Source organism: Mus caroli, unplaced genomic scaffold, assembly GCF_978045245.1.
Source record: "Mus caroli unplaced genomic scaffold, Mus_caroli_1 scaffold_13, whole genome shotgun sequence".
Lineage (NCBI taxonomy): Eukaryota > Metazoa > Chordata > Mammalia > Rodentia > Muridae > Mus > Mus caroli.
In genome coordinates, this window is record NW_028227268.1 from 46,047,576 (window position 1) to 46,059,697 (window position 12,122).

The 12,122-nt window shown below is 49.8% G+C and overlaps 1 protein-coding gene and 1 long non-coding RNA gene across 2 annotated transcripts in view; one reads left to right on the forward strand and one right to left on the reverse strand.

Moving 5' to 3' along the window:
* The window catches only part of LOC147001456 (uncharacterized), a 44,226-nt gene extending 36,475 nt beyond the window's left edge, over positions 1–7,751 (reverse strand). The window contains exons 1-2 of the long non-coding RNA XR_015045022.1: positions 7,487–7,751; positions 3,848–3,923 (exon numbers count right to left, since the gene is read on the reverse strand). This is a non-coding gene — a long non-coding RNA (uncharacterized LOC147001456). The remainder of the gene's footprint in view (positions 1–3,847; positions 3,924–7,486) is intronic.
* Positions 7,203–12,122, forward strand: part of Abr (ABR activator of RhoGEF and GTPase) — a 196,391-nt gene continuing 191,471 nt past the window's right edge. The window contains exon 1 of the mRNA XM_021175886.3: positions 7,203–8,348. Coding sequence (XP_021031545.2) covers positions 7,313–8,348 — 1,036 coding nt within the window. The 5' untranslated portion in view covers positions 7,203–7,312. The remainder of the gene's footprint in view (positions 8,349–12,122) is intronic.

Consider the following 12,122-nt stretch of genomic DNA (forward strand, 5'->3'; position numbering starts at 1 on the left):
GAGACTGGTGCTGAGGCTGGGAATGGATATCTGTGACCCCAGGCTGAGGTGGAAAGATTGAGTTTCAGGCTCATTTGGAGGAGGAGGGAAAGAAGGCAGAAAAGGCGGGAAGAGGGACTGAAGAAGGAAAGGTGTGGGGGAAAGGAATGTGGCGGTGTGAAGGAGAAAGGGGGGAAGGGGAAGGAATGGAGCAGAGAGAGAGAGAGAGAGAGAGAGAGAGAGAGAGAGAGAGAGAGAGAGGCAAAGGTCTGGATATAGCGTATGTGTGTATATGGTTTGTTTGTTTGTTTGTTGAGAGACAGGGTTTCTCTGTGTAGCCCTGGCTGTCCTGGAACTCACTCTGTAGACCAGGTTGGCCTCGAACTCAGAGATCTACCTGCCTCTGCCTCCCGAGTGCTGAGATTAAAGGCGTGCACCACCATGCCTGGCTTTGTTTTGTTTTGTTTTGTTTTGTTTTGTTTGTTTGTTTTTAATAATATGGGTATAGTGACATCCGGTTTTAATTCCAGCACTCTGGAGGTTGAGGCAAGAACACGTGTGCTGCCTGCCGCGCGTGTGACATCCGATCAGAGGACGACATTGGGGATGCAGTCTTCTCCGTCTACCGTGGGTTCTCAGGACTGAGTGTCCTGATTATGATGGTGTTCCCTTATGTCTCTGTCTTTCTCTTCTTTGCTTTTTCTGTTTTATTTATTTATTTTTTGTTTGTTTGTTTTTTGAGACAGGGTTTCTCCATGTATCCTTGGCTGTCCTGTAGACCAGACTAGCCTCAGACTCAGCGATCCCTCATTTATCTTAAGGAAATTATAAGTAAGGTGGTATTTTAGGGCGCACTGTTTAGAGTTAGGAACCTGAAGGGAGTGTTAACACAAAACCCTCAAGGTTTCAGACATCCCGGCACTGAGTAAGCACCGCTCATTTGTTGTTTCTAACATCCCTGTCTGACGTGTCTTCAGGAAAACAGCACTCTCTCTGTAGGCAATTTAGGCATTGGTAGTTGTGTTGATGTTTGACTCTCAGTTGGAAAGGAAAGCTAGGCCCCAGGAAGGGGTCTCTTTCTTCTCATGCCTCCTTACTTTATTATTTTTTTGACCTTTCTATCTAATCTCATCAATAGCTCTCAGATCTTCTCATCTGTGTCTGGACAAGCCTCACCTAGAGAACCAAAGCCAAATGGAGGCTCTTTGTCTGGGTCTTCAGCAGAGATTCAGGGCTCAGCCCAGCTAAGCTCTTCCTTCCGCATTTTCATTCTGTTCCTCTTTCCAGACCTTCACTGATAACCATGGCTGAAACAAGGCCAAAAGCAGTTCAGCAACATGATGTACTAACCAGAACCCCGGAGCTCTTGTCTCTAGCTGCATATGTATCGAAAGATGGCCTAGTCGGCCATCACTGGAAAGAGAGGCCCATTGGACTTGCAAACTTTATATGCCCCAATATAGGGGAATGCCAGGGCCAAAAGAATGGGAATGGGTGGGTAGGGAAGTGGGAGGCGCTATGGGGGACTTTTGGGATAGCATTGGAAATGTAATTGAGGAAAATATGTAATAAAAATATTAAAAATTTTAAAAAAGTAAGCTAATTATACAACAGTAACACAAAAAAATAAATAAATAAAATTAGCGTATAGAATATTAGATATCATCATGGTACTGTTAAACAAAATGGGCTTAGTAAAAAAAAAAAAAAAAAAAGCAGTTCAGACTGATGTGTGAATGACTGATAACTGCAGTTCGTGTCCTCACAGGCTAGTTGTCTGAGGGTTACCAATAGAGCCTCTCACTCTGTTCACTGATGTGGGAGTTTAAGACTGAGACAGGCAGAGACGGCTCAGTGGGTAAAAGCCCTTGCAGGGAAACCGGATAAGCTGACTTGGATCCTCAGGACCCACATGGTGGGAGAAGAGAAACAACTCCAGCATCTACACACACACACACACACACACAAACACACACGACTGTAATTTAAAAAACTATGGTGTGAGATCCAAAGACTCCAAATGAGTACAAATAATTCATTCATTTACTCCTTCATTCAGACACGAATGAGAGATCTTGTTCATATCTTGTAGGGGCCTGGGTGGGGTGCATTCGGAGGAATAAGAGGTGTTAGCTGGCCATAGGCATCTGATCCTTCACTCTCTGTAGGCTTGAGACTTGAGGGCCTGAGGTTTGGGGAGCTGTGGACTTGAAGAACCAGAGAATCAATACAATATGCTATTAGGACCAAGGTGAGTCCCTCTTTAGAGTATCATGACTAACTAGATCTGGGAAAGAAGAGGTTCTAGAGAGAATGTTATGGGGTGTTTAGGTGTCTTAGTCACTGTTCTATTGCTGTGAAGAGACACTATGGCTAAGGCAACTCACAAAAGAGAGCATTTAATTGGGGGCTTGAGTACAGTTACAGGGGTTAGTCTAGTATCATGGCAGTGAAGCACGGCTGCAGGCATGGGGATGAGAAGGAGATGCGAGCTTTACATTCTGGTTTGTAGACAACAGGCAGAGCTAGAGTGAGAGAGATAGAGAGACAGAGAGACAGAAACAGAGACAGGTAGATAGATAGATAGATAGATAGATAGATAGATAGATAGATATGTACACACACACACACACAGAGAGAGAGAGAGGAGAGAGAGAGAGAGAGAGAGAGAGAGAGAGAGAGAGAGAGAGAGAGAGAACGGGCCTCAAAGCCCATCTACCAACATGCTTCCTCCAAGGCCACACCTACTCCAACACAGCCACACCTCCTAATCCTTCTAATCCTTTTTAACTAGTTCTACACCCTGCTGACTAGCATTCACATACACGAGTCTATGGGGGTCATTCTCATTTAAATCATGACAATGGGTTTTTCAAAGGGATCTCATTAGATATAGATCAGCATGGTGAAGGATGCAGGAGGAGGATGTCACCAGGAAGAAGCTCGGGAAAGGACAGTGATGTGCATTACTGTGGATAGCAGAGAGAGCATGGGGACACGGAACATGTCTTAGTGAGGAGAGTAAAGCAGAAAGCAATGGTCTTGTCTAGCTACTTTCATTTCGTTACTGTGTTCCTCTGTATAAGACCGAGATTATTCACCGTTCCTTTCAAACATCAGAAGGCAGAGGATCTCTGTGAGTTCAAAGACAGCCTGGTCTACAGAGTGAGTTTCAGACAGGACAGGCCTACATAGTGGGATTCAGTCTCAAACAGAAGAAAATACCCCCCCCCCCCCGCACACCCCAAAGCCTCGCACCACAACACACACACAGAGTGTGGTGGAGGTTCACATTTGCGGTGAGGAGACCATGGGGGCTGGCCACAATAGCTGCAGCAAAGACTCCCAGATAGAGCAAGAGGAGGTGACCTGGGACATAAAAAACATCTGCTATGGAGAAGCATTCAGGTTGAAGTTTGAATAGGTGCAGCAAGCAGAAGAAATTCAGGAAATGACAGTCGCCCGAAAACAAGCTGGCTTTAGAGCACAGGCAGGAAAGGATCTGGTCCGCCAGGTTAGAATGAACTCTCTTTTGCCTGGCCCTAGGGCCTCCCAGATGCTAGCACATCTTCCCTCGGAGAACGGATGGAAGTGACAAATGGATCTGGACTTCCATACCGCAAAGCTGCTGCATTTCAAAAGCCAGCAGACTAGCTAGCTATGTGACCTCTAACCTCTGTGACCTCCCCGCCCTGCCCCCCCCATCTCTGAGACAGCAACAATAACTCCTCCCTTATAGATTTGTTGTGAGGAATTAGATAAGATCAAAGCTGTGTGTCAACTAGAAATGTGGACCTAATAAATGTTAGCCACCCTGCTCCTGTTCCCATGATAACCAGAAGCCAGGTAACAAAACAGAACTACTCACCAACTAGAGACATCGGAGGCTGCTCCTAGGATCTGTTTACGGAAGATGTATGCTGCAATTCCCAGCTATATGGGCCCTAGTAGGAAAAATTAGAGGTTTCAGTTACAACTTCTTTGAGCCAAAAGGAAATCATAGCACTGCTTTAATTAAAGGACAGAGTTGAAAGTGTCCTCCCTGGAAGTTCAGGCATTCAGAAATTGATGTTTATGGTAACTTACAGTTTTTCTCTTTCCTTGTCCGTTTCAGCATACACACTGCAAGATCTCTGGATCAATATGCTATTGACTGGGGTCATCCATCACAACTAGAGTCTTAACAGAGGCTGTGATGCCTATAGATTCTGGTGGAAAGTCTCTGACCTGGCGGCTTGTAGGGATGGGGAGGGCCTCAACCTTCCCAGTAGACAAACAAGGTAGTGCTGTCCGCTGAGGCTTTGGGATATGGAGCTAAGGTGAGAAAGAGCGTGGCAGAGTAAAGAACTAGGTGAAGTATTTCAAAATCATCCCAACAAGGGGCTTGAAATCAGTGTATCTTAAAAGATAATCAGGCCTTTAATCCCAGCAATCAGGAAGAAGAGGCAGGCAGATCTCTGAGTTTGAGACCAGCCTGGTCTACAGAGCGAGTTCCAGGACAGCTGGTGCTGTTAGACAGAGAAACCCTGCTTCAAATAAAGCCAGAACAAGATCTTCAGTCCTCTGTAGTAGTCTCACATGAAGACAAATGCCATGACAATCTATGCTAATCACTTGCTAAATCAGAAAAAAGAAAAGAAAAGAAAAGAAAAAAGAAAGCAGACGGAAGAGGGGACAGGAGTAAAACCAGAAAACACAGACGTTGACAAGGAAGAAAATTCCAGAGTTGTAAGCCTCTGGGGAAATCACATTTGGCCCAGTTCTGAAGGATGCAAAAAATTAGTCAAGCAGGAACAGAAAAGTGTGTGTGTGTGTGTGTGTGTGTGTGTGTGTGTGTTTGTGTGTGTGTGTGTCTGTGTATGTATTCTGGCCGACCAGTCCTTTATTCACTTTCCCCCTTTCAACAATGATCAGCCATCTCTATGTCATGCTAAGCAAGAAGGAACACAAAGTGGAAGAGAAACCTCTGCCCTTGTGTGTTTATTCAGAGGTGTGCTAATTGTAATGGGTGTAGGAAGCCAAAGGCAGCCCCGTGCAGGATCCAGTGGGAATGCAAGCATACTGCGGAAGAGCTGGAGAAAGCTTCACAGAGTTGGACATCTTCAGCTTCAGAGAGTTGTCTGGGGGGAGGGGATTCAAGTGGAAAAACACACATAAAATAACTTTTATTGGTGTAGGGGGAGACTGGCTTTTGTTTTTTAGGAAACTTTGGGGACAAGGTGTTGCAATTGAGTTTTTTTTTTTTTTTGGTTTTTCGGAGACAGGGTTTCTCTGTGTAGCCCTAGCTGTCTTGGAACTCACTCTGTAGACCAGGCTGGCCTCAAACTCAGAAATTCATCTGCCTCTGCCTTCCAAGTGCTGGGATTAAAGGCGTGTGACACTGCCCGGAGTAATTGAGTTTTTAAGGCTAGATAAGGTACAGGAGGTGGAGACTAAACCTAGCAGGCTCCTTATGGCATGCAAGGAGTCTGGACTCCACCCTGTGGGGGACAGGAACCACTGAAGGAATGTGAACATAAGCATTGACTCCATCTTGTTTGTGGTGAGCCAGCTGGGAGATAGTTCCCTCGATTAAGTATTAGCCTCCAAAGCACGAGGAACTTGAGTTCAGACCCCAGTACTCATTTAAAATTGGGCATAAGCACAGGGGAGAACAAAATAGGCAGATCTTGGGGAGCTTTCTGGCCAACATGTCAAACAGCAGAAATTGGGAGCCCCAGGTTCAGTGAGCTGCCTTGTCTCTTTTATGGTGGAGGTGGAAAGTCATAGAAGGAAGACAGCAGACCTCCAGCCTCTACAAAAGCAGGCACTGGTCATATACTATGCTTATAGCTGTATATGCAGACATGCGCGCGCGGGCGCACACACACACACACACACACACACACACACACACACAGAGGCACACACGCACGACAAAGTATGTTTCTTAGAACCTGCAAGTATGAATTGGAGAGGATTGAAAGGGGGAGCTGGGCGGCCTATGTCTGTGGTCCGGGAGACAGGAGAGTGGCAGCAGGTTGAAAATAAGTTTTTCCTGCTTTTAGCTCCAGTTCCCAAAGTGAGAGGTGAAAGGAATACTTCCAGTTCCGGAGTCACTTTGCCTCTGAATATGATCATTTTCCTCATCTTTGAAATGAAGAAACCTATGAATCACCGATAAGGTCTCTGTTCTCCAGCAAGCACGAGACAGAGTGTATCAGGGCATCTCTGCAGGCTGTAAACTTCACCGGAGAAGATGACGCTGGAGTCCCCACGTGGCCCACTCGTGCCTTTCCCCCAGCTCCTGTTTTTGTTCCCCACCTTTAAGGGCATTGCCTGAGGCTACAATGAGAAGGCGGAGTGGAAGGTCATCTACCAGACCTAGGCCTCTGCAACTATGGCTTGGCTCAAGTCACTCAAGAGTGCCCTCGGCTTTGAGGTCACAGGACCATCACAATTCCCGGAAAAAATCTCTAGGGAGCAATGAAGAGAACATTTAAAGGTACCCAAACACCAAAGCCTTATCCCCAATTTTGGGCGTAGTGGCTGATCTTGAGCAAGTTAGTCCAAGGCGATGGATAAATCCCAGCTCTGGGCAGCCCAAAGGAACTTGCCACATCGCCTTTCCCGCCTCTTTCTCTCATTGGTCCCAGGTGCCTCCCTGACCCAAGGTAGGGGGTCTTGGAGAGCTTGGAGGGAGAGGCTGGGTTGGGATATGGGGTGTGGCGGGAGGCGTTGGTTGGGACCCAGAGAGCTTCGCGCGCTCCCTGGCCCCAGTTCCCGCTTCCCCGTGGCCGCGCGCTTGGGTGCAGGGAGGGGGCGCGGATAGCGCGCTGCGGCTGGAGCTGCGCAACACGGCTGGCTCGGAGGGTGCGAGCGGGCCGAGCTGTGGGCAGCGCCTGCGCCTCCGAGGTGGGCAGCCCGGCCGGCCCTGCCCTGGCCCTGGCCCAGCTGCCCGCGCGGCTCCGAGGCGCGCCCGCAGGCCCTGGCCCTGCGCCACCGAGGCTCCGCCCCCACCACTGCTCTCCGCGCGCCCGAGCCCACCGGGCCGAGCCGTGTAGCTAGGGACCGCGGTCTCGGCGCTAGCGGCCCCGGGCTCCCGCCCCCGCAGCCGGGCGGCTGCTTACGTCAGGGAGGCGAAACCCAGAAGAAGGGAAAAAAAAAAAAAAAAAAAACCGCACGAGGGCGGAAGGGGAAAAACTTTATTTTTTTCCCCCCTTTTTCTCCTCCAGGGACTGAGCGAGGGACAAGCGACTGCGACAGCACGCGCTTCCGAGCGAGCTCCAGGCGCCACCTCAGCCGGCTTAGGCGCACAGCAGCCGGGCCCGGGAGGCCCGACGGCCGGGCCAGTATGTGGGACCCGCAGGAGTTTGAACGCCACTGGCAGGCCGAGTTCCCAGGGGAGGAGACTCCGGTCATGAAGTTGGAATCGGTGCCGGACATGGAGCGCGAGCTCGAGCGTTGCAAACTCAACCTGAAGCGTCTGCAACAGGTGTTGGCCGAGGAGAAGTTCAAAGTCTGGTACCTGCAGGCGGCCCTGGCTGGAGGGAAGATGGAGCTACCGGGCGGGCGGTCAGAGGGCGGGGACGGCGGAGGCTGCAGCAGCGACACAGGGAGCGGAGGAGCCTCGGTGAAGGAGCAGGAGCCAGCCGGGCCCGTGCGCGCGCCGCCGCCGCGCGACAAGGAGGGCGCAGCGGGTCGCGACCCAGATTCCCCTGGCCCCGCGCACCCGGACTCGGAGGTGGCGACACCAGCGGAGCCGTCCCCCTACGTGTGCCTGGACCTTCCTGCCTGGCCCGGGGCGATGGAAGGAGGGGGCGCCGTGCGCAGTCTGACCGCTGCCATCCACCAGCAACTGGTGCAGCCTCGCTTGCTCTTCAGGCTCCGAGAAGACTGTGTGCCCCCCGGCCACGATGGCACGGGGTCCACTGTACCGGGAGAGGAGCGGTCCTCTGAGACCCGGGCAGGGCGGGGCTCGGAGGAGGGCGAACCGGACGCTTCGGGTGGGGATGATGGAGGCGACTGCAGTGACCACGACTTCGAGATGGTGGATTTGAATGAGAAATTCGTCCTCGGCCACCTACTTATGGCCCCTTGCCGGTTTGGGACCCGCGATGAGGCGGAGAAACCCGCGAGGCCCTGCAGTCCCCACCGTTGGATGCACCTGATCTCCGGAGGCTGGCGGCACCACCGGCGGCGGAGTCGAGACCTGGAGCAGCTGGAGGCGGAGGATGAGTCCCCCAGACGCGGGGCTCGGGAGCACCTCGCCCAGTGGGGGCGCAAGAGGTTCCTGCGCGTGCCGGACCGGGATTCGCCCAGTCACAGCTCGCCAGAGAGAGGCAGTGACTGCAGCCACAACAGCTCAGACCACGAAGACTTCTCCGCAGGTAAGCATACCCCTGTTCTAGGTACCTGGCTGATCTATCCTGCTGGCTGCTGGTACCCAGCCATGGAAGACCTTGGTGGTCCTTTTAACCGTGGGCAGTTGGGAAGCCTCCCCCCACCCCCTCTGTAAAGCTATCTGTGGAACGCAAAACAAGAGCGCGCGAAGTGATTTTGGGGTTTCGGTGAGTTTATGAAAATAAGCATGATGGCTGTGCCGGGGTTCGCGAGGGGCGGGGGAGGGGAGGAGCGTGGTGGAATGGCGCACTTGCCTAGACCTTGGCAGGATCTTTCTTTAGTCTTAGTCTTCAGCCCTCACTCCTCACAGGTCCTCCAGAGTCTTTTGCACCACCCTAATAGTACTCTAGGCAGAAGCTCCAGAAGTCCCCATTTTCCCTGAGATTTCTTAGTGGGGAAGTCCTTCCCCAAATGTTTTGAAGTTACCTTGCATTTTCTCCAGCCTGCATCTCTTGCTGGGGACCTCATTTACTGTAATGCTCCTCTTTGCTGAGCACTCTTCTTTCTCAGAAGGCTACTCTGGGGTCTGTAGGCTTCCCAGGAGCCCGAGAAGAGGGAAGGGCTTGGAATCCCAGTCTTGAGCTGGCCTGGTTCCTAGAGAGCCTGTTTGACCCAATACCTCCCCTGATAGAGGAGAAAACTGAATTTGAGATGTGTTCGAACAGGTGAGCTGAGACCGTCCTGTGTCTTTTGCTTCCTCTCCAGTCTGCCATCTTTCTTGAGGTCAGGGTCTGGTCTTAGTTGTCTTTGAATCCTCTTGTGACCACAGTGTTCCATAAATAATGTCTAAATTAATGAGCCACTGCATTGAACTTGAAAGGCTGTTCAGCTCTCCATAGATCAGGGAGTAGAACTAGGTAAGGAGGAATAGTTAACTGGGTGATATGCAACTGCCCCTTTGCTACATCCTAAGTGCCAGTGTTCCAGTGACATTGGCATGCATTGGTGTTGGCATGCATTGGTGTCTGGGTTGACTGTGTTGCAGCAAGGAACTTAAGATGCCTTCTTGCTCTGTGAATGGGGTGGGCTGTGTGTGGGGAGACACATCAGTGATTCTGGGCTTGTTCCAAAATCTCCATTATTAGGTCTTCTCTGGGCGAGTTTGCATTGGAATGAGAGACTGTCCACTTTGCTAAAAGCACATTTGGAAGATCCATCAAGTCATCTGTTTTGATCAATTACACTTATTCATTAGCAGATATTGGCTGCACTTCCCATAGGTAATGCTTCTGCCACCCCTGCTCGTAGTCATTTTTTTAATGTTCCCCTTTAATTTAAAGCGAGAATCGAAGATTTTTCTCTGGTGCCAGGTTTCAAATGCCCTCCTCGGAGGCTGAAGTCACCTCGGGTGCTTTGTAGTTGGCGCCTGTCCCATTGCTCCCAAGACCCACATCAGTCATTCTGTCAGGTACTCTCCGTGCTCTGGATCTTCCCCAGGAGTGATTGCTAATTCTGCAGGCAGTCTGTTCTTTAGTACCTTGATGCTAAAAGGTAAAGATGCTAAAGTAGAAACCAGCACATGCTAACAACAAAGGTGTTCCTAGGGCAGATCAGTGAGGAAAAGGTTCTCTATCCTTTAGACCAAAGACTCCAGCGGAGCACACGCTCTGGCACTAGTGGCCTTGGCGAGGCGTGCCAAAGCCAAGTCTTCTAGGCTCTCCTCAAGGCAGACTTGTATAGGAAACCCCCTCACAGCTGCAGGTGGAGATCCCGCCTTCTTCTCTCCAAAACCTCAGGGAGGAGTATGATAGAGCACACACACACATGCAAGCATATGCACACCATATGCAGTGACACATGTACATGCAGGGTCACAGCAATCGATAGTTTTTCTTACACTGCAGAACAGGCTGCAGGCGGTGGAAGCCTCGTGAGGTCATCTTTGCTTGCTTTTCCTGGAGTTCTCATTAAATTAGCTCCTCAGACACCACTGTTTTGTATATGGATCCAATATCTCTTCCTGTACTCAAGCTTAATCCCTGGTGAAACGGGAACTATAGGAGAATAGGAACTTTTTGGGTCTCCATTTATACAAATGTGACTAACATATACTAAGTTTCTGGAAGTATTTGTCGAATGGTATATTTTTACACTGATTGTGTGTGTGTGTGTGGGGGGGGGTTGCATGTGCCACAGTGCACACGTGAAAGTCAGAGTTGTGTCAGTCACAACTTCTGTGACTTGATTCTCTCCTCTCATCGTGTGGGTCCCAAGGATCGAACTCAGGTCCTCAGGCTGGGTGACAGATGCCTGTGCCTCAGCCATCTCACTAGTCCAGAGTGATATGTTAATTTTTTGTCTTTTTTGTTGTTGTTTGTTTTTGAGATAGGGTCTCACTGTACAGCTCTGACTGATCCAAAACTCACTGTATAGATCAGGCTGGCCTGGAGCTCACAGTGGTCTTCCTGTCTTTGCCTACACAGTTCTGGGATTAAAAGTGTGTGCACCATGCCTGGATCTGTAATAGGCCATAACAGAATAGATAAAGGGAGTGTAGCTCATGGATAGGACACATGCTTCCCATGTTCACGGCCATGGGTTCAGCCCCTAGCATCAAAAGCCAAGAGGGAAGGAAAGAATGGGGAAAGAAAACACAAGAAAGCATTATAGCACACAGTTCGTGTCGCTGTTTTAAAAGTACGTTTCCACAACCTATAGCACAATGTTTGTGAAGTGTGTGTGTCAGAGGTGATGGCACACACTTGCAATCCCAGCACTCCCGAAGGCTGCAGCAGGAGGATGGAGAACTCCTAGTTAGCCTCAGCTATGTAGCCCTTATTTAGAAAATGGAAAAGGCCCATGGTCTCTGCATTGCAGTGCACGTGTGACAGTGGGAGGAGTTATTTGATGTTTCTGTGGTTTACTTTCTGCCTTAGTAAAACAGGACTTCCTCACACTGTTGAATAGACGGGCTACCATCTCTAAAGAGCAGGCCTGGGACGTAGTGAGCATGTGGGTATATGAACTAACTACTTCTGTAGGCCGAATTGACTCTACAAAACCTTCTACTTCCAGAATATTCTGGATCCACTCAGGCCCTTCCTAGAAGCTTCCAGGCAACAGGGCAGGAGCAGGGCAGAGCATTAAGCTTGGCTCTTGAAGCTCTTTGGATTGGTCCCATGTGTTATTTCTCCATCTCTACCGATGACCACGTGCCATATCTGTATCCAGAGGACTTAACTGCAGGGCAGATGCTATTGGATCATATAGCAGGCTTTACCTTAGCCACAGGGTTTGAAGGAGAGAGAACCCTGAGGTAACATATAAAATAACTAAGGGGCTCCCCCTCTGTGGAAAAGGGACATTTTCTACTAAGTAAAGAACAGAGCCGGATGTGGTGGCACACGCCTTTTATCCCAGCACTCGGGAGGCAGAGGCAGAGGCAGGTAGATTTCTGAGTTTGAGGCCAGCCTGGTCTACAAAGTGAGTTCCAGGACAGCCAGAGCTATACAGAGAAACCCTGTCTCGAAAAACCAAAAAGAAAAAAGAAAAAATGAACAGATCCATAAGCCTAAACATCTTTGGGGTTTTACTTCACATAGGAGAAGAAAATCAGAGTCTAATTAATAAGCATGCCAGTTCACTTTAGGTCACTTTAGGCATCGTTTCTTGGTCTCTATTGCCTTGATTGGTTTGAAAAAAAGCCTAGCTCATGTTGACATGATTAGCACTTGGTGGTTGAGAAAGGGCAAAGGTGTGAATGGAGTGGGGTGAGGGGGGCAGAATCTGATGTGTTGGGTCATACGTACTGTGAAGTTAGA